The sequence below is a fragment of the Pseudopodoces humilis genome, chromosome 13, assembly GCF_049639895.1.
Source record: "Pseudopodoces humilis isolate 2021_Gansu_Grassland_sample_001 chromosome 13, ASM4963989v1, whole genome shotgun sequence".
NCBI lineage: Eukaryota > Metazoa > Chordata > Aves > Passeriformes > Paridae > Pseudopodoces > Pseudopodoces humilis.
This window is the reverse complement of record NC_142212.1, coordinates 9,184,737-9,209,205: the sequence shown is the minus strand read 5'-3', so window position 1 is coordinate 9,209,205 and position 24,469 is coordinate 9,184,737. Positions and strand designations below refer to the sequence as shown.

General features: G+C 41.2%; 1 protein-coding gene across 3 annotated transcripts; it reads right to left on the bottom strand.

Annotated features, from left to right (window-relative positions):
* Positions 1 to 1,773: 1,773 nt before the first annotated feature.
* Positions 1,774 to 24,461, bottom strand: IP6K2 (inositol hexakisphosphate kinase 2). 3 transcript variants are annotated; one of them, XM_014251720.2, is made up of 7 exons: positions 24,376 to 24,458; positions 19,115 to 19,238; positions 8,786 to 9,084; positions 6,422 to 6,644; positions 5,416 to 5,591; positions 3,969 to 4,144; positions 1,774 to 2,558 (listed from the first exon to the last, which is right to left on the bottom strand). In XM_014251720.2, the coding sequence occupies exons 3-7, from the start codon at positions 8,985 to 8,987 to the stop codon at positions 2,061 to 2,063; spliced, it is 1,275 nt and encodes a 424-aa protein (XP_014107195.1). In that variant the 5' UTR covers positions 8,988 to 9,084; positions 19,115 to 19,238; positions 24,376 to 24,458; the 3' UTR covers positions 1,774 to 2,060. The 3 variants fall into 3 exon arrangements, with proteins under 3 accessions (XP_014107195.1, XP_014107194.1, XP_087918002.1); XM_014251719.2 differs by lacking the exon at positions 19,115 to 19,238 and having other exon boundaries at positions 24,376 to 24,461; XM_088061876.1 differs by lacking the exons at positions 19,115 to 19,238; positions 24,376 to 24,458 and adding an exon at positions 10,542 to 10,700.
* Between the last annotated feature and the right edge of the window lie 8 nt (positions 24,462 to 24,469).

Sequence of the window (24,469 nt, the reverse complement as noted above, 5' to 3'; positions counted from 1 at the left end):
TCTAAACCGAGCTTACCCTGCTGGCAGTGTTTCTGCAGCTCCCTGCCTGTACCAGGGGCTGTGTCTGCAGGCTTGTTCTGGAGGCAGCTTGCACCAGAGCAAATGCGATTGTTCTCATCGGATTTTATGAATTCTCTCCAGAGTTCCTACGTAACCACAAGTACATTGGGGGACTTTATCCCTGCTAATTTCAGACTACAAAGTCAAATCATGTATCAGCTGAGTCTGCACAGGAAGGCTTATTCATAAGTAGCAGCAATGAGAGGCGACTACAGTGCCTGCCAAGAGACTTGTCATTAGCTCATTAGCAGAGGACATCACATTCTAAACCAAAGAACTGAAAAGGAAACGTCACCTTGCAGCCATGGCCCCTCTCCTTGTGCTGGGCACATCTTGGGAAACAATAGGCAGGAGTGCTGTTCATCAATGCTGAAGGCATTTTGCAGTTGAGATACGAAGAATAAGTAGCCCCATCCTCCCTCCTTGCCCAAGGCCTTTTGCAGCCAGTGCCAAGAGTGGCTCACAGGGCCCTGTCAGCTGCACTCACCACTGGAGTCTCACCCAGAAGCAACACACGGCCTTTTCAGGCTGGACAAGCCCATCTCCAGACACAACAGCCCATGTACTGCCATAAAATACTGAGGTGAGTGCAAGATGTACAAATACCTGTTTAAAACCAACATCAGTTGATGCCTGAACATTGTGAAACAACACAAACCTGAACAAAAACCAAACAAAAAAACAAAACAAAAAACCCCACCCACAAACTCATGTATAAGCAAAGATAAAAAACTTATTTAAAAAGTACAAAGGAGCACAGGAGAACCATCAGACAGTTTTTCATCAGGAGAACTGGATAGCAGCTGCTGGGGAATATGAAACTGAAGCTACAGGACTATGGCCAACTGAAGAGGGTGACTTTCCACAAGCAGACCTGCAGCCTTCCTGCCACATCCCACTTGTCTCCTAAGCAAGCCTGCAGGCAAAGTATGGGCCAGGGAGATGATTCACCTGACTCTTCTGCACAAGCTGACTCCTTCATTCTGATTAACAAGAACTTCCCCACTCTTACCTCAGCACTTCCACACCCATTTTCTTCTTGCACTATCATGATGACGTACAAACCGCTCAAAGGGAGAAGTCCTGTATTTAAAAGTGGTTAGATAAATGCTCCTCTTATCAGAACCATTGGTTTAGTTACTCTATTTTTCAGTTACTCACTACCCTCTCACTTTCTGATGCTTTTTTCCTGTCAGTTTGTCCCAAGTAAGGTTTTAACCTGCTTAAGCTACTTTTCAGGCTTGGCATCTCTGCCCTGGTTGCTGCTGTTGCAGCTTTTCCTGTACAAGTTTCACACGTTTTGCCTCAGCTTAGGTTAAATAACATCTACAGCTCTCCAGAAATAGGTTACACAGCATAAGATACAGTTACAAGACCCAGGATCAAGAAATAGGTTGCTGATTTCAAGAGCACTTTCTCATTGATCAGTCCTCATTCTGTCTGGAAGGGACCTCTGGAGGCCTCTCAGAAACTGTCTTTACCCCATCTATGTTGTCTCAGGCTCTCCTCAAAGGGCAGGTGCTGGGCCTTGCCAGCTCAGTGGCTCTTCTGGGTTTGCTCATCACTCTTGACAGGAGGCCCAGGGCAGACATGCTATCCCACAGGTGGTTTCATGAGCCAGGTAAGCCTCGCTGTTCATACGCTGCTTCTGCATTACACCAGAGACCTGAGCTTCATCTCCTGCTCAGTCAGCAGCAACAACAGAAGCATCACTTACAACGAACAAAAAGAGTTTTATTTGAACATATACACACAGGGATAACAGAGGTATCTGAGTAATCAAATATGGAATGTTTAAGAAAGTTAAAATAAATAAGGATACCAAGTTTTGCCAGTGCTAGGTCCAGCACCAATGTAAGTAAATGCCCTCTGAACAAGTCTGACTCTGACAGGACCACCCCTGCAGAGCCTGTAAAGATTCCTACCACCAGAAAGTGGCCAATAATTTTGGAATACGAAGAGTCACAATAGTGCTTTCTAGTGATGTGCATTCACACTGTTTATTCACTACTTTCGTCTCTTATTTCTTTAATAATATCTATTAAATTCTGGAGTCCAAAAACGTAACCCGTGTCTTGGCCCTCATGCACCACACTATCTTCTCCATAGTACTTGCAGGTTGTGTGGGCAAAGTCTATCATGCGGACATCGACAGTACTGGCAGTTGGTTTGTAGGCATAGGCTCCTGCTGACTCATCTGAAGATTCCTCTGAAAGGTCCTCTAGGTCCTCTGGATCCGAGTCAACGGCAACTTCCTGCCTTTCCTTTCCATCATAGATGATCAGCAAGGAGCTTGAATAGAAGCGATAGGACTCCTGTTTCTCCAGCACAGACTTGAGTTCAGTAAGTTTTTTAATAACAGACTCAAAGAGTTCTCTGCGCAGGTATTTGCCATTATGAAAGAACTGGTAAAGTGCTTCTTTGAATCCTTGGACTGAGAGTTTTCTTCCATGGTATTTATTCATGAACATCAGCTGGCCAGTACCTGCCTGGTAGACCTGCATATACAAACACAAGACAAGAAAAAAGGAATAGTTAAAATTGCTGGTACATTAACATCAAAGCCTTGAGGGGACACAAAACAATTTAAAACTAAAATAGCATGCTCCTTAAAGCTTTTACAAGATGACATACTGCTCTCTAAAACTGCTCTTGCACAATTAGAGGAATTGCTATCAACAGATCCAGCAGCGCCTGTGCAACTTAGAGGAAGTGGAAAATTCCTTCAGTTTACATCTGAGTTTTTCCACCCAGAATGTAAGAATGAGGACTTTAAGTGAGATCAGGAAAGCTGCAGCCGAGATCTCCAAAGTCAAGCTACAACTTGTACCACAGCCACTCGTTCAGCTCATGACCTGCCTCTGCTCTAAGATGTACCAGTTGATTCTCAGCATCAGAGCCAACATTCCTATATAAAACTAAGGTGTACCCCATAATCATCTGTATGTGAAGAAGTCAGAGGTGCCCCTGCAGGAAAATGCCTTCCTGCAGGAAGGCATAGGAGAATAGTCTATACAACCAATAGTTCAATAATCCTAAACATCTGGGTCAAGAAAAGATTTCAAGTGCTTCCAAAGTTCCTCTTTGTTTTCCAGCACAGGTCAACACTGGAAAGCGAACAGTGGCCATGCCCTGATCAAATCCCAGCACACTGTGGTTAGAAATGCAGCTCCCACACTTTCATTTCTGCCTCATGTTTTTCTCTGAAGTTGAACAGTGAGCTGAACACCACACATGCCAACAGTCCTGCTGTGGAACAAGTCCTAGCAAACACTGCTAGCATTCCTGGAATCTACTGGATAGGAGGAGAGAAGCTTCAGAAAAAAACTCAAACACAAACATGTTGTTTCCCATTTGTCACTCTAGGAATACAGAAACAAGTAAACAAAAAATTCAGGTGAAAGTCCACACAATGTCTCCTCATCTAGCAACAAGTCTTATCGCATTTACCAAGCATTTCTTGCCTGCACTTTGCAACAATTCTATCTCAAGCAGTGAAAGATCAAAGTTACAGAACAGAACTGATTGCTTATTAATGTTTTGACAAATTTCCACATGCTTAATTCAAAATGCATATAACTGGCCGTCCCGTAACTGTTCCCTGTGAGATCCTGAAATGTTAATTTAATCAGTAGTTTTAACAGTTTTGAACTGCTGATATGGTGCAGGAGGCAGTTTGTGTGTACAGAACCTGCAATCACTGATGCAGAGTGTGGGTTGCAGGTTGCTCCTGCAGATGCTGCCACCTCCAGCTGATCAGTGACACTCAAAATCCTCACTCCCCGCTGTGAAGGAAACGAAGCACAGCAGCTCAAGGGTAGCAACCTGTGACATGACTACATAAACCCAAAACTCCACTAACAGAAACAGGTGCAAGACTGTTGGCCACACACGAGTTCTCCTCTCACCTGCATGCCACAGACTCGCACTCCGATCACGGCCGAGGTGCTCTGCTGACACTTGCGGATCTGATTCGCCTTCTTCTCCTCGGACGCGTCGTCGCCGTGCTGCCGGGTCCCCATCTTCAGGTCCAGCACACACGGAACCTCATAGCGAGACGTCAGGTTCTCCAGCAAAATGAATTCTGATCAGTTAAGGAACAAGCTTCACAATGAGGAATACAGGTTTTAAAAACATTACCACAGATTTTGTAGCTCCTCATTCTTAACTTTAAGCATATCCAAATCATGCCTAGAATAAAATAATCTAGAAAAATTACAGTTACATTAACTTAAGATGTCCACTCTGTTTTAATACAGTTCCAGTTTTACTAGTCTTAAGAGACTAATGAATTTTCACATTAACATTAAGTGAAAACCAAAAGCAATCAGGGTTATACAGAAACATAACATGGCAGCTGACTTTGAATTATGAAGTATTTCCTGTCTAGCAAGAGACTTTTTTTTCTGTGGTAAGTGAAGGTTTTGTGTGTTTGTATTACCACTCAAAACCAGTGAAGCATTTTCATACCATCTTTACAACTTTAAAACATCTGTATTACTACTGTTCCAAAGATATCACACACTTCTTAGGCAGCTTAATAATAATCTACAGTGAAATGGTGAGGGTACCAGCCAAAAAATCCTATCAATATGATCATTTATTAGTCATAGATGTTTCAGTAATCCAACACCGAAACACCTCACACATGATAAATTTGTTTACCTAATTAAATTAGTATTTAATTACTACTACTACTACTGTATCAAAGCCTACAGCAAGGCAATTTTTTGATAGAATGTTCAGGGTGGAGATGTTTGTATATGGTTCCACAGCACAAAATCAATGTGCTTCAGCCTTCATGGATTCAGTCAGTTTTTTGTTTCTCATGGTCCAATCCTACATGACTGTTTATATTCCACTTTTCTTAAAGCTTATTAAAAAGAGGCTACTAGAAGCAGAAATTCTAGGCACTGGAACACTCTCTATATTTAAGAAACTGATGAAAAGAGGAAGAGGACACTAGTTTTTAAGATCACCAATTTCAAAACAGTAATAAAAAGTGACTTATCTGTTTGGAAAACTCTCACTAAAAAATGTCTTCTAATGTCACTAAAAGATGTCTTCTTGTGGAAGACACCACATTATGCCGTAAAACCTGTCCACTAACCCACAATGTGAAGATTTTAATTCAGTTCTCTGAATTTCCTAGCTTAGGGTACTTTGTTACGTACTGGAAAAGCCCATTTCTAGAAAGTGCTGGCAAACCCTTCAAAGGCCGCCAAATAAATCGCAGTTTCAGAGTCACCTAGGACTGCAGTTAAGCCTGCTCTGTACTCTTATCTGAAATGTTCAAGAAATAAAAGGCAGACCCTACTCATTCCATTGATATGAGGTACTTTCAAGAAAGGATACTATATTGATTTCGATGCTTTGCATTTTCCTTCATCCGCTGTAACTGTTGCTGGTGACATTTCATGCTCCAAGGATTATGGTGTTTAAACTGAGAACTGACATTTCCTTTTTTCTCTACAGTATAATACAAGACTTCAGATTTCTTCAGCCACTCAAATTCTTCCTCCAGTTTGTGACTAGAAAAACAGAACAAAATAGCAAATTACAGGTCAAGAGGAAACGTAAGCTCTTGAAGAGGGGTTGTCAATGGATTTAACTTCACACGCTATTTTGCTCACTTCATTAGCAGCAAGCAAAAACTTTATTTTCCTCTCTGTACATACGAACAAGATGCCCATGAGTAGTATTTTGACCACTACAAAGCCACTTCCATACTAACATAAATGAACATACAGCCAAATGTTACAAAACACATAGTAATTCTACTTACATATCCTTTACCTGTGTGCATGACTTCTATGAAGTAATGCAAGAGGTAGGGATGCACTGTAAGGTTTATCCTTTGCTAAGGTCACTGGTTTTAGCACAACACATCACAGCTAACAGTTTATGGTGGGCACAATTAACAGGAATGAACAAGGGGGAAAATATTACTAGCAAGGATAAAGCAGGATTCCTAACCAAGTATGGCACTTAGTTGCACTTAAATATATTTGTGGTTTGTTTTTTTTTTTTAACTATCGTTCTTCTGTAGGTAGGGGAATGTATTTTGTTTGTTTGTAGGGGTGCTTTTTTGTGGCTGGGTTTGTTTGTGTTTTTTTCTCTTTCTGAAGCTTCAAAAATAACTTTGGAAAACCTGTTTCAAATTAACACAGCACAAAAAAATGTGAAGACCCAACTCAGCCTTTACTGAGGGCTAAGGACATACTAGTTTCACTAGTGAACCTGTCTGCACTGAAGAGGTCAGGAAAAACAAAAGAAACTAGAAGAAAATGAAAGCGAAAGAGTTCTGGAGAAATCTCTGGAATTCTGGAACCAGAATTTGACAGCCACATGTCAAACTTACCTTTTCATTTTTTCCTCTTTCCTGTGCTGTCGGACCCACTCCTTAGATATCTTCTCATTTTCTAACAACACTGTCTTTTTGTTAGTCCACCGCAATAGCTTACTTTTGGGTTCACAGTCAGAGTTATCTAAGTTTTCTAAGTTATCGTGGTCCCCATTTAATGGATATGCTATTAGACATAAGTTTCCATCTTCATCCTCTTCAAAGCTCACCGATACCACACCTGAAGAGAAAAAGGACCCAGACAGTTATGAATTACTCAAGTGACAAACAAGCTTTTTAGAATGCATTGCTTTACACTAAGAATACAGCAACTTTATTTTTTCTCTTACCCCAGTCCTTAGTTTATATCTTGCCACAGGCCAAACCTCATCTGCCAACCTAACAAATATCAAAAGAGCTAGACAAAAATGACACCTCACAAAAGACAATTTATCATATTGGCACAACGATACAAAATGTCATTTTCTACCTCTGAAGCAATCAAGTAACAATTAAATAATAACAGGACACAATTTCAATTAACAAAATTTTTATTAATTAAAAAAAAAGCTGACTGGACTGATTCTAAGTGAGATGTAAAACATTTGTTAACATCTTGCAGTGAAAAGTGATGTACACAAAAAAAAAATTCACTCCAAAAACCTTTTAAATTTTTCATGACAGCAAAGCAAAAGGCACTTATCCAAACAATACTTGGTTAATAGATCCCCAAGGGAAAGAAAAGATGTGCAAGGAGAACAAAACAAGGGAAATGCCGCATTACAAAAGAAACTAGTCCAGAAGTTTCCACTTAGAATCACCATGTTTAATTATACATTTTCTTCTATTTTTTGGAATATATTTTATTGATACTGGTTATGCAGCAATCTTGTGGAGTAAGTAACAAAAATGCAATACAAAGCAAATCTGTTTGTGGTACAGAAGCATGGTGAATCTCAAAAGCATTTTTTCCTCCTCATCCTCCCCTCAGGAGTCTCTAAAGCACTGCATTGCATTTTAAGAGTCTTAGTGAAGCACTGACATATATGCCCAGTGCTGCATGAATAAGTCTCAGAGGTTAATGGAGAAGCCATAACAATTATCTGAATTGTTTTTTATTTTGTTTTCCAGTCCTTTATTTCACATCAATCAGTCTGCACAGTTCTTGCAACTCATCACTAGCTAGGGGAGAGATCTCGGTGAGGGACTGGGATTTCCAAGCTGGGCAGGCAGCTCCCAGACCGGCAGTGGCTGAGGCAGGGAGTGCAGAAACTCTGACTGTCCTGCTGTCACAAAGGAAAGGACAATGGGAAAAAGGGGGGGAGCCAGCTAGCAAATGGCTTCTTTGCCTTTACTCTGGGAAAAAACCCAGGTGGACCAAGTGAGGCCTCTTCCCTCTAAATCCCTCCCCATACTTCCCAGAAAGCCACATTAGTACAGTTGTTCTGTTACATTTCTGCAAAGTATCATTCAAAGATCAGATTTTCTTCCAGTCCAACAGAACTTCTAATTAGACATGGCAAAAAGTCTCTGTAAATGAGCAGAGAATATTAACTCTGAAACATCACTGAAGTCTTCCATCACTTTCGCAAACAGAGCACAAAACTTCATCACCATCATGGTTGTTAAAATCAATGTGCTTTAAAAAGCAATTCCATTTTAAAAAAGTGCTTCAGACATATTATTTATTAATCATCAGGCAACAGTTAATGGAATAGGAGAAAGAAAAAGAAGTATTCCTGTTAACTAGTGCAATTCTTAGGAGAACTGGAATTTCCACTCCTACATAACTTCTGACTCAGCCTCATCACAGCTACTTGATCCTTGCCTACCAAAATGCCATGAATTTTCATTTCCTTAATGGCAGAAATAACACTGCAAGTACTCAACAAGACACCTTACCGGCATATACTTATTGCAACTGAAATGAAAGTCAGAGGAGAAATCAAAGCACAAAAGAGACCATACCTAAGCTTACACAAAATGCTATTATCTGTCCTTACCAAATCCTTTGTAAACAAACATTAAACAAGTAGCAAAAAAAATAATTTCAAATTCAAATTTAAAAAAAAATTTAAAAAGTAGAGAAGTACTGAAAATGTTCTCAAGCTGTTAGCTACTTACCTGTGCCTAAGGGAGATATATGGGCTATCACCAGCAGAGTTGCTCTACTCTAATGCTGTTAGTCAGCCCAAACACCAACTTGGCAAGCATTTCCACCCTGCATCTCCACAGCCTGCCTCAGACAACATCAAAATACATGAAAAAAAAACCCTAAAATCTCTTCCACACAGAAGAGATTTCAGAGAGAACAGAGAGCACAGCACACTTGCATTAACAGAAATGAAAAGCCCAACCCCATTCAAAGGTTTGGTAACTTACCCTCATATTGTGGAGTGAATTTACGCATTTCTGTCGGGAGAGTCTCATAGAACTGGTGTTCTCTCTGAATAAGAGGTTTACAGATGGTCTTGTCATTAAACCGGAGGACACAGGAGTGTCCTCCAACTTGGTGGACAAAAGGCTCGAGCAGGACTCCCTTGGAATAGTGCTCCACTTCCATTGCTCCAAATGCTGGGCTCATCCTTGTAGCACATTAGACAGAAGGCGGCGGCAGTAGTGAAGGCAGTTCAGAGCCTGAAGCCTCCGAGACCCGCAGGTGTTTTCTCTGATTCCAAAGTCTGTTAAGGCAAACACAAGAGCGGCGGCCGTCAGCGTCGGCGCACGCTGGGGCCCGGGCAGCAGGACGAGAGCGAAGCGGAGCCGAGCACCGCCGAGCGCACGCCGCTCTGGCTCCGGACGCGGCCGACTGCGGGTGAACGCGGGGCGCGGCCGGGCAGGCTGCGGCGGACACGCCCCCGCCGGGCCGCGGCCAATGGGCGGCCTCGCGGGGCGGGGCGGGGCGGGAGCGGCGCGGGCCCCGGCGCGCTCCTGCGCCCGACGGCCGAGAGCGGCGCGCCAGCGCTCCCAACAGCCCCGCCTCTGCACCGCCCAGCCCGGGAAACCGGCAACTGACACCGAGCGCACAATCCCTCCCTTCCAGGCAAGGACAGCAACCAACCGACGTCCAGGGTGGGACGTTTATTTCACCGGTTCATTCACAACATGTCAGATACCGAAAATATTAGACGGATACAAGCTCTTCACGGGCAAGCCCTAATGCCAACGTGCCGTTTTCCAAGAACGTTTATTTTCCCTGCAGTCAGCACAAAGCAGTGCTCTGTGCCAGCGGCATCCAAAAGACCTGCTTCTGTACCCTGTGACCGCACGCCGCTCGGTTCTGGCCAGACGCCAGTTTCATGCAACCTGCACTTCAGAAAGCAATTAAAGGAGTGACCAAAACATGACTGTTTTGTTCTCTGCGTTCCAGTAAATTTTTAAGTCGAGTTACTCTAATTTTAGACCAAAGCTTTAATGATTAACTTTTTGCGGCTAAAAACCACCTCATACTCATTTTGCCTGAAGATAGTTACATGAACAATAATGCATTTAATTCAGAGACTACAAAGTGTACTAGGTCACAGGTCTATTTTTATTTGTCCTCCTTAGATATTTAAAAGCTTTACATTAACTGGCAAAGCAGAGACCTGCAGGCTTAAAGCAGCGGCACTACCAGAACTACAGACGCCTACAGCATGTCCTGGACATAAGAGCATTAATTGAATTAAACACCTAAACTGCTTAAAGAAACAACAGATCGATCAACTGAATGAACTCCAGGTCCTGGAATGTTTACCTGCACCTAAGGATAACAGGTCAATAAGAGCTGAATGTGTTTTTGTTGGTGGGGCTTTTTGGTGTTGTTTTTTTTCTTTCCTCCTTTCTTCCAAGTGCCTTATTTGACAAAACATTATCAGGTTGTTGTTTTTTCCTTTTTTCCCCCCCTTTAATCTGGAACAGTATTTCCCAGAAACAACACTGTCTTCTGATAACCTATATTATTAAGATTAGAGCAATATCAATAAAGTTTAATTTCTCTTTGTACTACTTTTAATTTCCTAGTATTTTTTTCTAACGCAGCTACTGCATCACGACAGAATTTTCTCAACGTCAACATCAACAATTTGACAACTCAGAGACACACCTATAAAAACCTCTCAGTTACACCCCAAACACAAGCCACTTCAAAAAAACCTACCCAATTGCACCAAGCTGAGCAACCCTGGGCAATCCCGGCCAGTCCAATGTATCTCTTCAACTGCCGCAGTCAGAAGGGAGCACTGTTACTGCTCCGGAGTCAGAGAGATTTCATTCTTTCTACACGGCTCCCCACTGTAGCACCCACTCCATGCAGAGCCACACTTGAGTTTTCATTAGGATTTTCTAGAGCCAATAATGCCTTCCTTCTGGAATTTCCGAGGGAAAGCCAGAAGTGTGCCAAGTTTCACTGGAGGTGCGGTAATCTTGCAGTGGCAGGGCTTTATACTGGCACAGCCACATTTAAGAGCCTTGTAGAACAGCAGTACAAGAGCCACTTCTTCCAAGACAGCATCACCATTCTCCAGCTGCCTTCCTAATCACCCCTGATACAGAGACACTGATTGCCAACTGCAATGATTCAGACTGAGTAATATCTTTTAACTTCAAACACTTAAATCTGTCCCAGTCCTCCTGTGTTACAGTTGCATCAGCAGTTAAGTCTTGAAGGCTTTTATGCCATAGAAATGACTCTAGCGAACATCACCTCCAACATAGATAACGTACACTTTGTTTACCCAACACATCTTGAGGGAGCTCATTAGTAGCAGCTCAACTTGTTTGTTTTTCCTGGATGCCCAAGTGGTCTGGACAATACTTGTACACAGATCACTCCATGCACTCAGCAATGGAACTGTCAAGCACAGAATTGGACAGGACTACTCATTCCACTACACCCTCTCCTGAACAAGTAAGATCACATCACACAGTGTAACTTCACATTCGAGGAAAAAGAAAGCAAGTTTTTTTAGTGCTCTGATATTATTATATTAATAACACAAATTATTTTATAAGTTATTATAAATTATGTGGTATTTAGATAGGGGTGGTTTTTTTGGGAGAAATGTTAGAAACATTTGTACATAGTCAAACACAGCATACCCAGTCAGCACTACCACAAGACAAATGTGACTACCAGAAATAAAGGAGGAGGCTCACACAAATGAAGATGAGTTTACTGTGCCCATATTAGTAAGCTCTCCTCCTGTTTTTATCTTCCAAAAACTACAGCACAACTCCCCCATGTTCCGTTTCTACGACTGAATTTCTGTAGTACATATCCCTCCTGGAAAAGCTCTATTAATACAGCTCTGCAGTAAAAACTGTGTGCAAGGACTGCTGAACAGAGCATCAGCAAGGAGTCACTTGCTATAAAGCCTTCAGCCAACCTCCTTAATTGTGCAAGGCAACTTAGTGCCTGTTTATGAACCGAAACCAGGTATGATTTGAACACAGTAACAGTGCTAAAGAAGACAGCAGCAAGACCACATAATCTTGTCAACTTTTTAGGTTTCAATGAGGCTTTAGTTTTCACTTTGAATTTATTAGGAAAACAGTGCTTCTTGAATGGCTAAAATATATTAATTGATCAGTCTGTTTTCACCCAGTGAAATTCTTCGCACTTGCAAAAAGGTTTTGAGTAAGATCTTACATTTTTTTCTGCTCCATGCCTTAACATTACCATTACTAACAATCAGGATTTGTTTGTCATTTTGGCTCTCCTTAATATCTGGAATTTTGCCATTCAGATTAACAAGGCCTGGAGCACAACTGTAATGCCCATCAGAAAGGCTTTGCACTGTTTCATTTGTAAATACCTTAATTCCATAAAAATTCACAATATGCCAAAGTGGTTGTAGCTCCTTACAAATAAAAGCTTTGACCTCAGACCAACAGTTTCAAGTGGCATTGATGCTGACCAGCACAATAACAATGCAGTTCTTCACTGCCTTTCCTCTGATTCTACACCCAGTTTGTTCTCAATGCTCTTTGGGAAAGAAAGAGCCCAGAACATCTGTTTTTAGGCAATCTTCCCAGACAGCAAATGCAGGCTCACTGTACCCTGCCCTTTTCCTCCTACATGCTTTTAAGTGCCTTTTACTAAGAGATTTTTTTCAAACAACACATCAGCTAAAAAAGCAGATTTACCAACTCTTCACATGTCAAGCATTTTAAGAGAAAAATCTGACATAACTTGAAGGAGAAAATAAACATGTGCCTAGAAACAGTAACATTAGCTTGAGCAATGTCATTCTTAGAGTAACCAGCAAAAGATGTTTAAAACCCACACCTACAAACCAGAAGTGACATCTACAGACATCCCCAGCACATGTGACGATGACCATCAAAAGAATACCACAATGAATTCATGTTTTCAGGCTTTTAATACTAATCTCAGGTGACAGCATTCTTTGGAAGATACTTCACGTCATTACAGATTCTCCACTTAGTCCCACGAGTAATTGTATTAATGAACACATCCCCTGGAGAGCATAGCTCTCAATTAAGCAGCAGCCCTTCCTTCGTAACAATCTCAAAAATAATACACCTCCTGCCAAAACTTTGTAATGGTAGAACTACTGATGAAGAGCTGCCCTTCTATTAAAACTGTTAAAACTGGGTTCTCTCTAGTGCAGGCTTTTTAGTTTGGATGGTTAGCATCTTTAACTCCACATAATCATAAATCAGCTTTACAGGGACAGAAATAGCAGGGCAGCAAAGCTTTCTGCCTGTCCTTTTTTCTCAGTTCACTGGGGAATGCAGAGGAAGCTGACAGGGTAGAGATCTGGTGAACAGAGCTGCTGCAGGGTGCTGGAGCAGACAAAGTAAAGCCCCTTCCCAACCAGGAAGAACCAGGTTGTAAGGTCTCGTGGTTTGACACCAGCACAACGCCAGGCACCCACAAGAGTCACTCATTCACCTTCCCCTGCCACAGCTGGGCAGAGGAGAGACAACAAAAAGTAAGGGTTCACAAGTGGATATGAGGACCGGGAGAAACAGTTCAAAGGTAAAACAGGCTCAACATAAGGTTGTGAAGTGAATTCATTACTAACAGAATCAGAGGAGGATAATGTGAAGTAAAATAAACCCTTAAAACACCTTCTCCCCCCAACCCCTCTCTCCTTCCCACCAACAGCACAGGGAGACAGGGCACAGACGATTTTGGGTCAGTTCTGCACTGAGGTTTTCTTCCACTGCTCCAGGAGAGGAGTCCTTCCCCTGTGAGACTGTGGGGTCCCTTCCATGGGAGACAGTTCTCCATGGACTTCCCTAGCATGGGTCCACTCTCACGAGCAGCAGCCATATAGCACCCGCTGCAACATGAGTACCTCCCATGGGGCAGACAGTCCTCTCAAAACCGCTGCAATGTGGCTCACTCTTCCATGGGGTGCAGCCCTCCAAGAACAGGCTGCTCCAGCCTGGAAGCAGGGCCCCCTCTCTCCACTGGGTCTCCCACTGGATCACAGCTTCCTCCAGGCACCTGCCTGTTCTAGCATGGGCACCTCCCCTACGGGCTGTGGGTGGATCCCCATGGGCAGCAGGGGCACAGCTGCTTCACCATGGTTTGCAGAGGAATGTCAGTTCCGGTGCCTGGAGCATCTCCTCTCCCTCCTTCTCCATGGACCTTGGTGTCTCCACGTTGTTTCCCTCACAATATTCTCACCTCTTCCTCTTCTCTGACTAGAAGAAAAACTCTGACTTTTTTTTTTTATTTTCTTCTTAAATACGTCATCACAGAGGCATTACCAATCTCTCTCATTGACCCAGTTTTGGCCAGCAGCATGTCCATCTTCAGAGCAATCAGAAATTGGCGCTGCTGGACATGGTGGAAACTTCCAGCAGCTCCTCACAGAAGCCATCTTTGTGGACCCCCTGCTACCAAAAAGCAGGCACAACCAATACACAAGGAAACAGAAGAATGGCACAGTCAGCCAGCCAACAGGAGAGAAGAGTATCAGTGACCTATTAGATCAGCCAAAAAGAAAGCTGCTTTAGCCCAAAGAACATTCAGGAAGAAACAACGAAGTTGAGAACTGGCCACAGGAAGAGGCAAGTAACAAGGTGGAAAACACACAGTATGTTTTTGAGAGCCCACCCTACCACCTGTTTCAAGCACAACACTGAAAAAGTACTTGAGGTCTGAGTTAGCAAGTCATTACATTGCTCAAAGAGAATGAACTTTCACAACTGAAGCAGAATAAATACATTATAAGAGCCTACAATAATACACCTATAGACCAAGAGTGGTTATAGGAATTTCTCAAGTCCTCATATGACTGAACTACTTGTTCCTTACTAATAATGTGGTACTTTACAAATAGCAAGGTACATTCCTCAAATCAAAGAAAGCAAAAGATGCAAATTTAAAGTATTAAAAGCATTAGATATGTTAAATATGCTCAGGTTCAAAGGTCTTGCACAGCTTGTGATAAATTTTGATGAAAATCAATGCCATTCCTCCACACAAAACACTGTTTTATTAGCAAATATGCCCAGAGTAACATTAGCAATGATTTGCTTCTAACATGCACTCTAGCTACTGCTTGGCTCAGGAACTGAAGTTACTCTGATATGTTCTGTTTTCATGAGTTCTTAAGATTGGACTCTAGATACTCATATCCTCTAGCATCCAGTCAGCTGCCTTAGAACAGTATCAGAAATACATTTTAAAAATTAATTGCATCACATTAGGGAGCAAACATTTTAAAATACATGTTTCTAATTCTTAACAGAAAAATGAACTCTGAATTAATTTATCACAATTCTTTTAAACAATTCCTGATTTTGAGGATGCATTGTACCTCTACATGTAATGCAAATTCCACAGTAGGATACTTTTTGAAGCCTTCTGTACCTGCAATAGAATTAATATAACTAAGTAGTAAAAGCTATAGTTTATCATTTTTAACTCATTGAGAGAGGAATAACTTTTTAACTCATTGTGAGGCAGAGCCCACATAATAATGTGCTTGTATGAATCCTACTGTTTTGGGAAAAATCTTAAGAGCAGCCCTAAATTTTGCATGATTAAAAAAAGCAAACACTTATTCTGGTAACTAATATGGAGGGAAAAGTTTATCTTTGGTAGAAAAGCACACTGACATTGTCAGTTCTCAGATTATTTTTTTTTAATAAATTAAGTATTATAAGCAGCAAATAATTCAAATTTAATAAAGCAGACAATAGTCTTCAACACCATGAGGGGTAGAGGGACAGTGTCATAGCATCAAGGGAGAGGAAATATTAGAGCCTTTCTTTAAAAGAAAGGCCGGGGGAGGAAAATCCCCCTTTTTCATTGAGTACAACTTGAAACAGGTGGTTGTGATGACGAAATGATGCTGAGCTGTAACTTTCTATGCAAGTCAAGGTTATTTAAGCTCTTTTGCAGCAAATCAATCAATATAATCATCATTAAGTTACACGACTTGTACTCAGGGATGAGTAAGCGTGACATTTTGTAAAAACTCAGCAGAACACTTGCAAACTCAAGAGTAACCAACTCCTTCAGACCTATATATTCGGTCTATGTGTGCATTCCCTTTGGAAATAGAAACACTTTTACTATAGCTTTTAGTGGCAAATCATGAGGGTGCTGGGAGTCAGACACTGTAGTGGCACATCCATCATAACCACCTACAGACACAAAAAGCCAAGAAAGAGCGCATTTTTCTTGTTGCGTGTCATGTGCTTGGGGCTAGACCAATAAAAGAAGCTACTTGATTCTTAAAAGTATTGATATAATGTCTTTTTTTTTTTCTTACTTATCTTTACTAAATGGCTGGTAATTGCAGCTCTCCATTGCTGTAGTTTAGAAAAATTAAGGAACGTCTGCAGATAAATAAGGAAACAAATCCCTTGGATTAATTTCATAAATTAAGGGCTATGCACTGCAGAGGCACGGTGGTTGTCAACAGAAAATTCTGAGTCGGGAGGGACCCAAAAGGATCATCATTTACTTAATCATGCATAACAGATGGAATACAGAAACCCAGAATTATACATGAACTCATGCACAAAATTCCTGCAAAATACATTTGCAAAACTCTTTGGGAGCATGACGACTGCACAGCAGTCTTGGCCCATCAAGGCAGAAATCTAATCCTGTTTTTACCATTAGGTTTCAAAACATTAGCAAACAATGTCAGCAAACAAAAGATTCCCACCAAGGAAGAATGCATTTTCCTGCTTTCAAATTGCCAAAAAAATATTTTGAAATGCCCTAGCTTCTTCTGAGGATGCCAGCTATATCACATCTAAAGGGACTGCTCCTTTAGATATTTCTTCCACTCTGAAAGGAGAGGGACAGTCCAAGAGCAGCTACAATGGCAAAGGACTCACAAGTGCTACATTAAAGTCCTGTTCTGTTGTTTCTCAGGAGTGTAAGACAGCACCCTGAGATATCTTTTCTTGTAACCAGAGCATCAAGCCTTTTCTATTAACTAATAATTCTGTCCGTAATACAGAAACAAAAGACAATGCACTGAGGTAAGAAAAATGTATAAATATGCACTCTTTCAATGCAAAACATTTTTTTAACTAGCAACGTGTTTATCCTATCTCCTTTTATTCCCTAAACATGGAGTTCTAGTTTTGTCTTCCTTTAAATATAACCCAAACACAGATATAAACACTGTCACAGAGATTAAGACATGTATTTATACCTGCATATTTAACACCATAGCTGCAGAGCCACCTATACCAAAAAGACTTTTGAATACAGCTTTAACACACAAACTGAAGAATTATGAGACATTAGGTATAACATACTAAGGGAGGAAACTACACACAAATCAATCTGAAGTTGCATAATGTTCTATGACTATTATTCCTCATGCACAATTATTTCTATCTTCCTTAAACCAGGTCTACACTATTAGGAGAAATTCAGTTCCCCAATTGTTTTGTCTAGGAAAGCAAGACAAGTCACTAAGGCCATCTCCAAGAATTTCTGGCTTTTTTTCATAAGCATGCACAGCAACCCCTCAGCTGCAATTTCTTAAAATTCAGCAAGGAGGTTATGTGCCCAGTGCAACTGGTATTTCAAGAAGGAAAAAAAAGCAACAGCTTTCCGTTTTCTTGACACCATTTGTAATCTGTAATCTTAACACCTACATACACAAAGTTCTGGAAAAATGCCAGTTTTACCTCTCAAGTGAAGCTATTTTATCTCCCTTTAACTAAAATAAAGCTAAGTTACTAAGCATATTCAGACAGAAAAAGAGCATGCAATTCTGACCCATGTAGTTTTTTCCAGGATTGTGTAATTTAAGAACCAGTCTCTTTTCCAAGTAAAAATGACATGGAAATTAAGAAACCTGAACCACCAAAACTAAGCTACTTAAACTTCCTATTTAGAAACTGATCCATCTTAAAACAGTATTCTGGCATCAGCAGCCAAAATCACTAGCTGCTACAAAAAGACAGTACTGCCCTTTGTCATGGAGAAACCAAAATAGCACTCAGCCTTTAATCTTCTGAAAATATGACAGCAAGAGCTAAATTGTGTGGATTACACACATGAAAGTATTATTCAAGACACCAACACCCTCAAAAAATTCCACCATTAAGATTAAAATAAATCCAAGGCTATGCCTTTCTCATTACCATGAATTTAGAAGTCTGGGAACTGTATTTTGAGTCACTCAATGAAAGAACGTGGAATCTTTGTGACCAGCCCTTCAGTTGTGACCCATTTGCCATATATGATAAGGAAAATAATGTTAATATAGGACAAGTGTCCTTTCTAAGTCCACCCCAATTTAACTACACAAAGACTTTCTCTCCATGTAATTCCTTTAGAAATCCCAACTTCTAATACTTTTTATACCATAAGCACTAGAGGCCCAAAGGACAAGACTATTAAATTAAAGCTTTGATGCCTAAATCCTACAATCCAAGGTAATTCCTTGAGCAAGAACTTCCAAAGGAATGCACAGCAAAGATCATTAACAAATAAATTATTACAGGAAGAATGGTACCCTAAATGCACAGTTACCTATTCCATGCTTCTCATTCATGTGTATATTAACCTATACCATCAATACACCTCAAAAGAAGTTTAGTCCCTTGATATTGAAAAATTATTGAAAAGTAGCCCAGAAGATAATCATCATGTTATGGAATGCCCAGCCCCATTTTTAACTGTAGTTCTACAAATGTAGGTTCCAAGAATACTTCTGATGACTAAGATAAATGGAGTTTTTGCTCCAGAACAGCTCACATTAATGAGACACATTTAATATATATTTTAGAACTGTATTTACGTTTCAAAACATCTCCAACTACTGCAAACACATCTCAATTCAGATAACACAATGCAGATTTGCATCTTAAAGGGAAGAGTTTGTAAGAATTAGTGACCTTATACACCAACTGGGACCAATTACAGGCTTAGCATAATAACCTCTGCCAAAGAATTAATCCATTTTAATCTCAAACAGTTTACATATTCAAACAGCAATACAAAACCACTTCAAAAAAATCTTATCAATTTTGGTAATCTAGAAAAGAAAGCTTCATCAGGAGTTTGGCTGTATTGCTCTTATCCTTGCAGCAGGATGAAATACATTTAAAGATACACAAGAGCTAGCTAGTTTAAATAGCTCAGGGCAATGGGACACAGCTGAAATATGTCTTATTCCCTTAAAAATATCTGTTGCTTTAGAGGCAGTTTTCATAGCAGCCAGCAAGTGTGCACTGCACAACTGTCTTCAAAGAGAAACCATTACTCACCAAAAAGGGAAGAGTCAGGCAGGATGATTGCCAAAAACCTATCTTTTCTTCAAAATTCCAGAACATAGCACCACCATCCACAGTGTGCTGATGTTCCGATTCTGCATTTCCAAAAAACAGCACACTGTGAAGGGGAAAAAAATATTTCAAGAAGTGTATGAAAAAAAGCACTTCATTTTATGAAAGCAAACTTAGCACACAGTGATATTAAAACATTATTTGCACTTTAAAACATAATCACGATTCAGCACTTAGGTTTAAATACGTCAAAGACTTTGTTTAAATGGAACAACTTGAAGTCAGTCATCCTCTCAGATGGCTGAGAGGCAATTCACTGCAGCTCCATCAGCATTTACTTCATCTACCTTTATCCTCAAGAGACTACTTATCTATCTCCACAAATTCAAAATGACACCCCCAACCATTTTGTTCCCTCCCTGTTGGAAATGATACAGCTTTAAAATTTTTCTTATGTAACTTTGGTCAGGGTTATCTAGAACTATACTCTCAACTTTAATACTCACAGATGTCTCTTCAGAAAACTGACTGGTTCTATTAAGCCAGAACCAATTTTCCTAAGGTATCTTAAACAGATTCCCAGTTACAATGACAGTTATATTAGTATGAACACACCTACCCATCAATTTAACCTTGTATCTCCTGTAAATTGAATCAACCTTCTGAAAGTGCTAACACCTTAGAAAGATCAAGATGATGCCTATCATGTCCGGCAGTTTCACTTCTCATTTCTGTAACCTCATTAAACTGAATTATGTCATTAAAAAAAATAAATTGCCATCACTGTCACATCATTGTCTCCATATATCCAAAGCACAAAGCAAATAAACTGCCATTTTTCTGGAAAAAGATATGAAAAAGGAAAATAGCAAATGTCAAAAGAAAAGAGGTCATCTTCAGTAAGCATGAAATTAAGCAGCAAAATTAAGCACCCAAAATTCCTGATAAGGTTTCAGGCAGTGTGGAAAATTTCTGCATCACAGCACTGCATAGCTATTTGGATATGCTTAAAGCCCTTTGTGCTTCAAGAAAATAAAACCATTTTTACTATGCTCATTCTAATACAGGCTTTGGCATAAACCCCCCAAACTCTTTTTTCATTAGAAAAAGAATCTCAATAATTGTATCTTCTGACCTTGAGTCTGTTCATTTTATGTCTCAGCAACCTCAGGCACTATTAACCAGCTTAAGCCAAGTCATCCAAATGAAGTGTTTTGGGCTTTTTTTTCAATCTTCCAATCTCCTGGAACACACACACAGCACAGCAGGACAGAAGATGGACCAAGAGAGGCAGTATAGCTGAATGGCTACTATGTGAATTCAGCCTATTTGGGCTCTTAACTGGCAGATGAGCATGTTCTCAGCTCCAAACCAGGCACTGCTTGTGCCACCTCTTACCCTATCATCCATCATCTCCTACCATCCACCATGGCACACACACAAAGCAAGACTCTCAGTGGTCAAAACCATTTTATGAGCAAGCCTTTCTTTTTCCAGTAAAAATGCAAAACTGGGGAGTAACTGGTTCCAGCTGTCTCCAACAGAGAATCCTCCACATGCAGGAGCAATCCAGACAGAGGGTCAAAGGCTGCATGTTGATCGCTGATAACAGCAGAGTGGTACACTCTGTACCGATTATGAAGATTATCATTCCCTTATTCTAACACAGCCCATCTTTCAGAGACACAGTCAGGGCTAAAACAGCTTTGTGCCACACAAGCCAAGAATTTGAAGATTTCAGATTCCAAGCTCTGAACACCTGATTAAACACAACCAATGACAGACCTTCATTTGAACAAACAATTTTGTTTACATTATGCCTTCCACTATTTCAGATTTTGCAGGAGAAATTTCTAGCTGTTTGCAGCAAGTGGTACAATGTCAGACAGCTTTTTGCAGAAGGGGGAAAGAAAGAACTATTTTGCAATAAAACAAGTTACTATGAAAGGCCCTAAATTAACATTCTAATGAGATATTTCTAACAAAAGTTATAGAAACATATCTGCAGTTATACCTTAAAACTCTTAAAATGTAACTTCTTGGTATTTGTGAACTATCCCTGTATTGTTTCAAAGATGCATTGACCTTGGGCAAGACAGGAGGCCAGATAGAAGAATTAGCAAGAGGAAAAATCCTCTCCCCGCAATGGAAAATTTTCATCTCTTCAAGCAAGGCAGAGATGCTCAGCCGGACCTGCGTTGCCTGGAGACCAACCGCAGCTTCTTGCCAAGAGGGAGGAGCTAAGCATCAGCAAATTCAACAGCTGATAAATGGATGAACTGAATGAGAGGCAGCAAGGTTTTTCCACAGCAGTGTAAAAACCTGACAGTTTTCAGATAACGGTTTGAGCCCATGCTCACTAGATCAACAAGAATTATTATTAATGTAAAATGTCAGCTTAAGAAAGCTTCAAACTGTCCTATATTTGGCTCTTACCACCACACCTTGGGTACAACTAGAGCAGTGAATACCACACAAGATAAAAAATTTAGCTGCACCTCAGTTTCTGCCCTTTCAATCTTTGGATATGGTATGTGAACTTTTGGAGTATGTTTCTACCCATTAAACAAGTTCTGTGTTTAAGCAAGGGTGCAGAAACATTAAGGAAACCAGTGAATTACATCAAAAAGGAAGAGCCTATACCTCAGCATCAAAAACCACACCAAATCTTGTTTCACTTCAAAAACCAGCCTTTGCCCCCAGCCTTTCCCACTTGAAGCACAGCTCCCCAGGAAGGACAGCATCATGCATGTTAGAGAGGAGACAATTGTTTTGCCTATTCTGGTCCTTGGCCTGCTCTCAAGCTCAGGCAGGCATTAACCCAGCTGCAGGAGCAGCACTCCTGACTTTTCAAAGAAACACATCAGCTATCTCCCAGTTTCTAAAGACCATCAAATCAAGAATCATTGAAAAGAACTGGCATTTAATACCAGTTACTCCAGAATTTCCCTAGATCTTATCTAATTCAATTCACTCAAAATACTCAGACACTAAAGAAATAGAGATTTCTAAAGAATGGTTTCTATTTAATTTATCCCTGTAGGTAAATTCCACAAGGATTTTGTACGTCACTAGTGAAGTAGATCTTTCACTGACAACCTGACAGCACACATTTCCCTGCCTCCAGCTAAACTAAAAGGGGACATTTGTGTGTCACCACTGCTGATAGACTGAGACACCCCTCAGTGCCTCAAGGTTTGCACCCTTCCAAAGGAAAAGCATCCCCAAAATAACCTCACGCTCTCCAGCTGACTGGAGAACAACTAAAGCAACACCAGCACCACTGATCTGCATGGAAGCTCAACCACTGACAGGCAGCAAAGAGGTTCTTCAACATCTTTTCTCATCCTGACTGACAAATGTAGAATCTTCCTTCAGAGCAACTGGTAGGGAAATAATTTTTGAGAGTACAAAGCCCAGGATGCATATGACTGACCACCGTCCAGTTTTCCAGCTGCTTCCAAACTACCATACCACATAGTTATGACAGCGCTGATCTACCTTTCCTCCAAAAGAAATAGCATAAAGCTTCCATTACTTGTATAACTGAAGTACCACAGACAACAGACTGTTACTTCAGAAAAGCATAAGTATCAAAGACAGAAAAGGCAGAAAAACAGTTTTTCAATTAAAAGAATATGAATTTATGAACAGCTACATGGCCAAGTTTAACACCTGGATTTTCTTACAAACAAGCATATGTGAATGGCTGTAATCCTTTCCACAATCCTTAACCAGGAGATACATCTGAACATTTAAGATTATTTTTTGAAAATAATTTTTCCTGAAGTCTGGCAGTTAAATCACTGGGTTCATCCTTATTTACTAAAGAAAAAAATGTAACAGCACTCTGTAAGATGCTAAATCAGCAAAAGTAAACAAATTAATCAGTTCACTTTAAAAACACACATTTTTGTGTGGATGCATGTGCATATAAACCCAGTTTCCATTCCTTAATGTTACCACTAAGTCCTGAAAATACAAATTAATTCAACTTAAAGAAAATTTTACAAGTTGTTTTTGTCTAATAAAGGAGAAAAATCACAAGCAAAGCGGCCAATTCTTGGCAAAAACAATCCTGATCTTGTTAGTCTCAAGTGTCAGATCTGAACTGTTCTACTACCATTTCAGTGCTGCAAGTTGAGTAATGACCAGTAACACATCACCCGACTAAGAAGTTAAACCAAACATTAATATTCCACAACCAAATATTAAAGCAAAATTCTAACTGCAGTATTTGAAACAGAACTGTCCCCTTAGACAGTCACAAAAAGCATGGCGACACTAGATGCATTTCTAAAACACCTGAGTATGTGGGACACATAAGGCACTGTGTCAAAAAAAAAAGGGCGGGGGAAAAAAAAAGCCTACAAGTAAGGGCGATTAAATGCCAGCATACATCAGGAAAGGTATCAATGTTAAACAAGTGTACTTCTCACAGTGGAATTAAGGCCAAGGGCATATCAGGGTGTAACTACCAAGAAGTTGTTATTCTAGCAACAACGATAAAATTTATTTTCTTAAGCTGGATACCTATTTCCAAAGCCTCAACCGTGTTCTTATTCAAACCGTCTGCAGCTCCCAATCCACGTTAACAAGGTATTACAAAATCGTGATCCTCAAACCAGTTCTGAACAAGGCATCACCCAGAAGTCCAGAGTTTTACAGAGAAAAAGGGTATACTTGAGCATCACATCCACTTACGCAACACATCCCGCAGCACCCGTTTTTCATTTAGAACTATTATCGAGCGTACCAAGCAGCCGTCAGAGCAGCAGCACACCCATCACCAGGGCAAAACGGACAGACAACGTCTGACGATTCACAGAACTGCTGAGTAACAGCGTGAGGCGACCACCAGCCCCGGGCTCAGCAGCCACGGAAGATACAGCTGCGGTCCCCCCGCGCCGAGCCCGGGCCAGCGCGGCCGGCAGCCCCCGCACCGCGAGCCCCGCGGGGAGCGCAGCAAGCGCTGTGCGGACGGCGATGCTCCGCGAACGCTGTCACCGCTGTCCCCCACCTCGGCCATACCCACATCCCCGGGGTGACTCCAGGCCAGGGCCCCCCTCCCTGCCCGCTGAACCCGGCAATGCCCCGAGGCCGCCACCGAGCATCCCCTCCGGGCAGCCGCCCATCCCCGACTCGTCGGGCCAGGCACGGATCTGCGGGAGGGCGGGGCTACAGCTATCCCCTCAGCGGCGACCACCCCGGGGGAAGGAGCGGCGGCGGGGCGCACCCGTTACCTGGTGCTGGGCCGGCGCCGGCGGCGGCCTCAGCGCTTTTGTTCCTCAGACGTCAAGATGGCGGCGCGGCGCGTGGCCGGCCCTCCTCGCTCCG

Excerpts from the sequence above, each read along its gene's own strand:
- IP6K2 (XM_014251719.2), bottom strand. The coding sequence starts at position 8,987 with ATGAGCCCAGCATTTGGAGCAATGGAAGTGGAGCACTATTCCAAGGGA. Across the intron at positions 6,645-8,785 it reads ATTCACTCCACAATATGAGG|GTGTGGTATCGGTGAGCTTT; the intron begins GTAAGTTACCAA and ends TTTTCTCTTCAG. Across the intron at positions 5,592-6,421 it reads AAAGAGGAAAAAATGAAAAG|TCACAAACTGGAGGAAGAAT; the intron begins GTAAGTTTGACA and ends CTGTTTTTCTAG.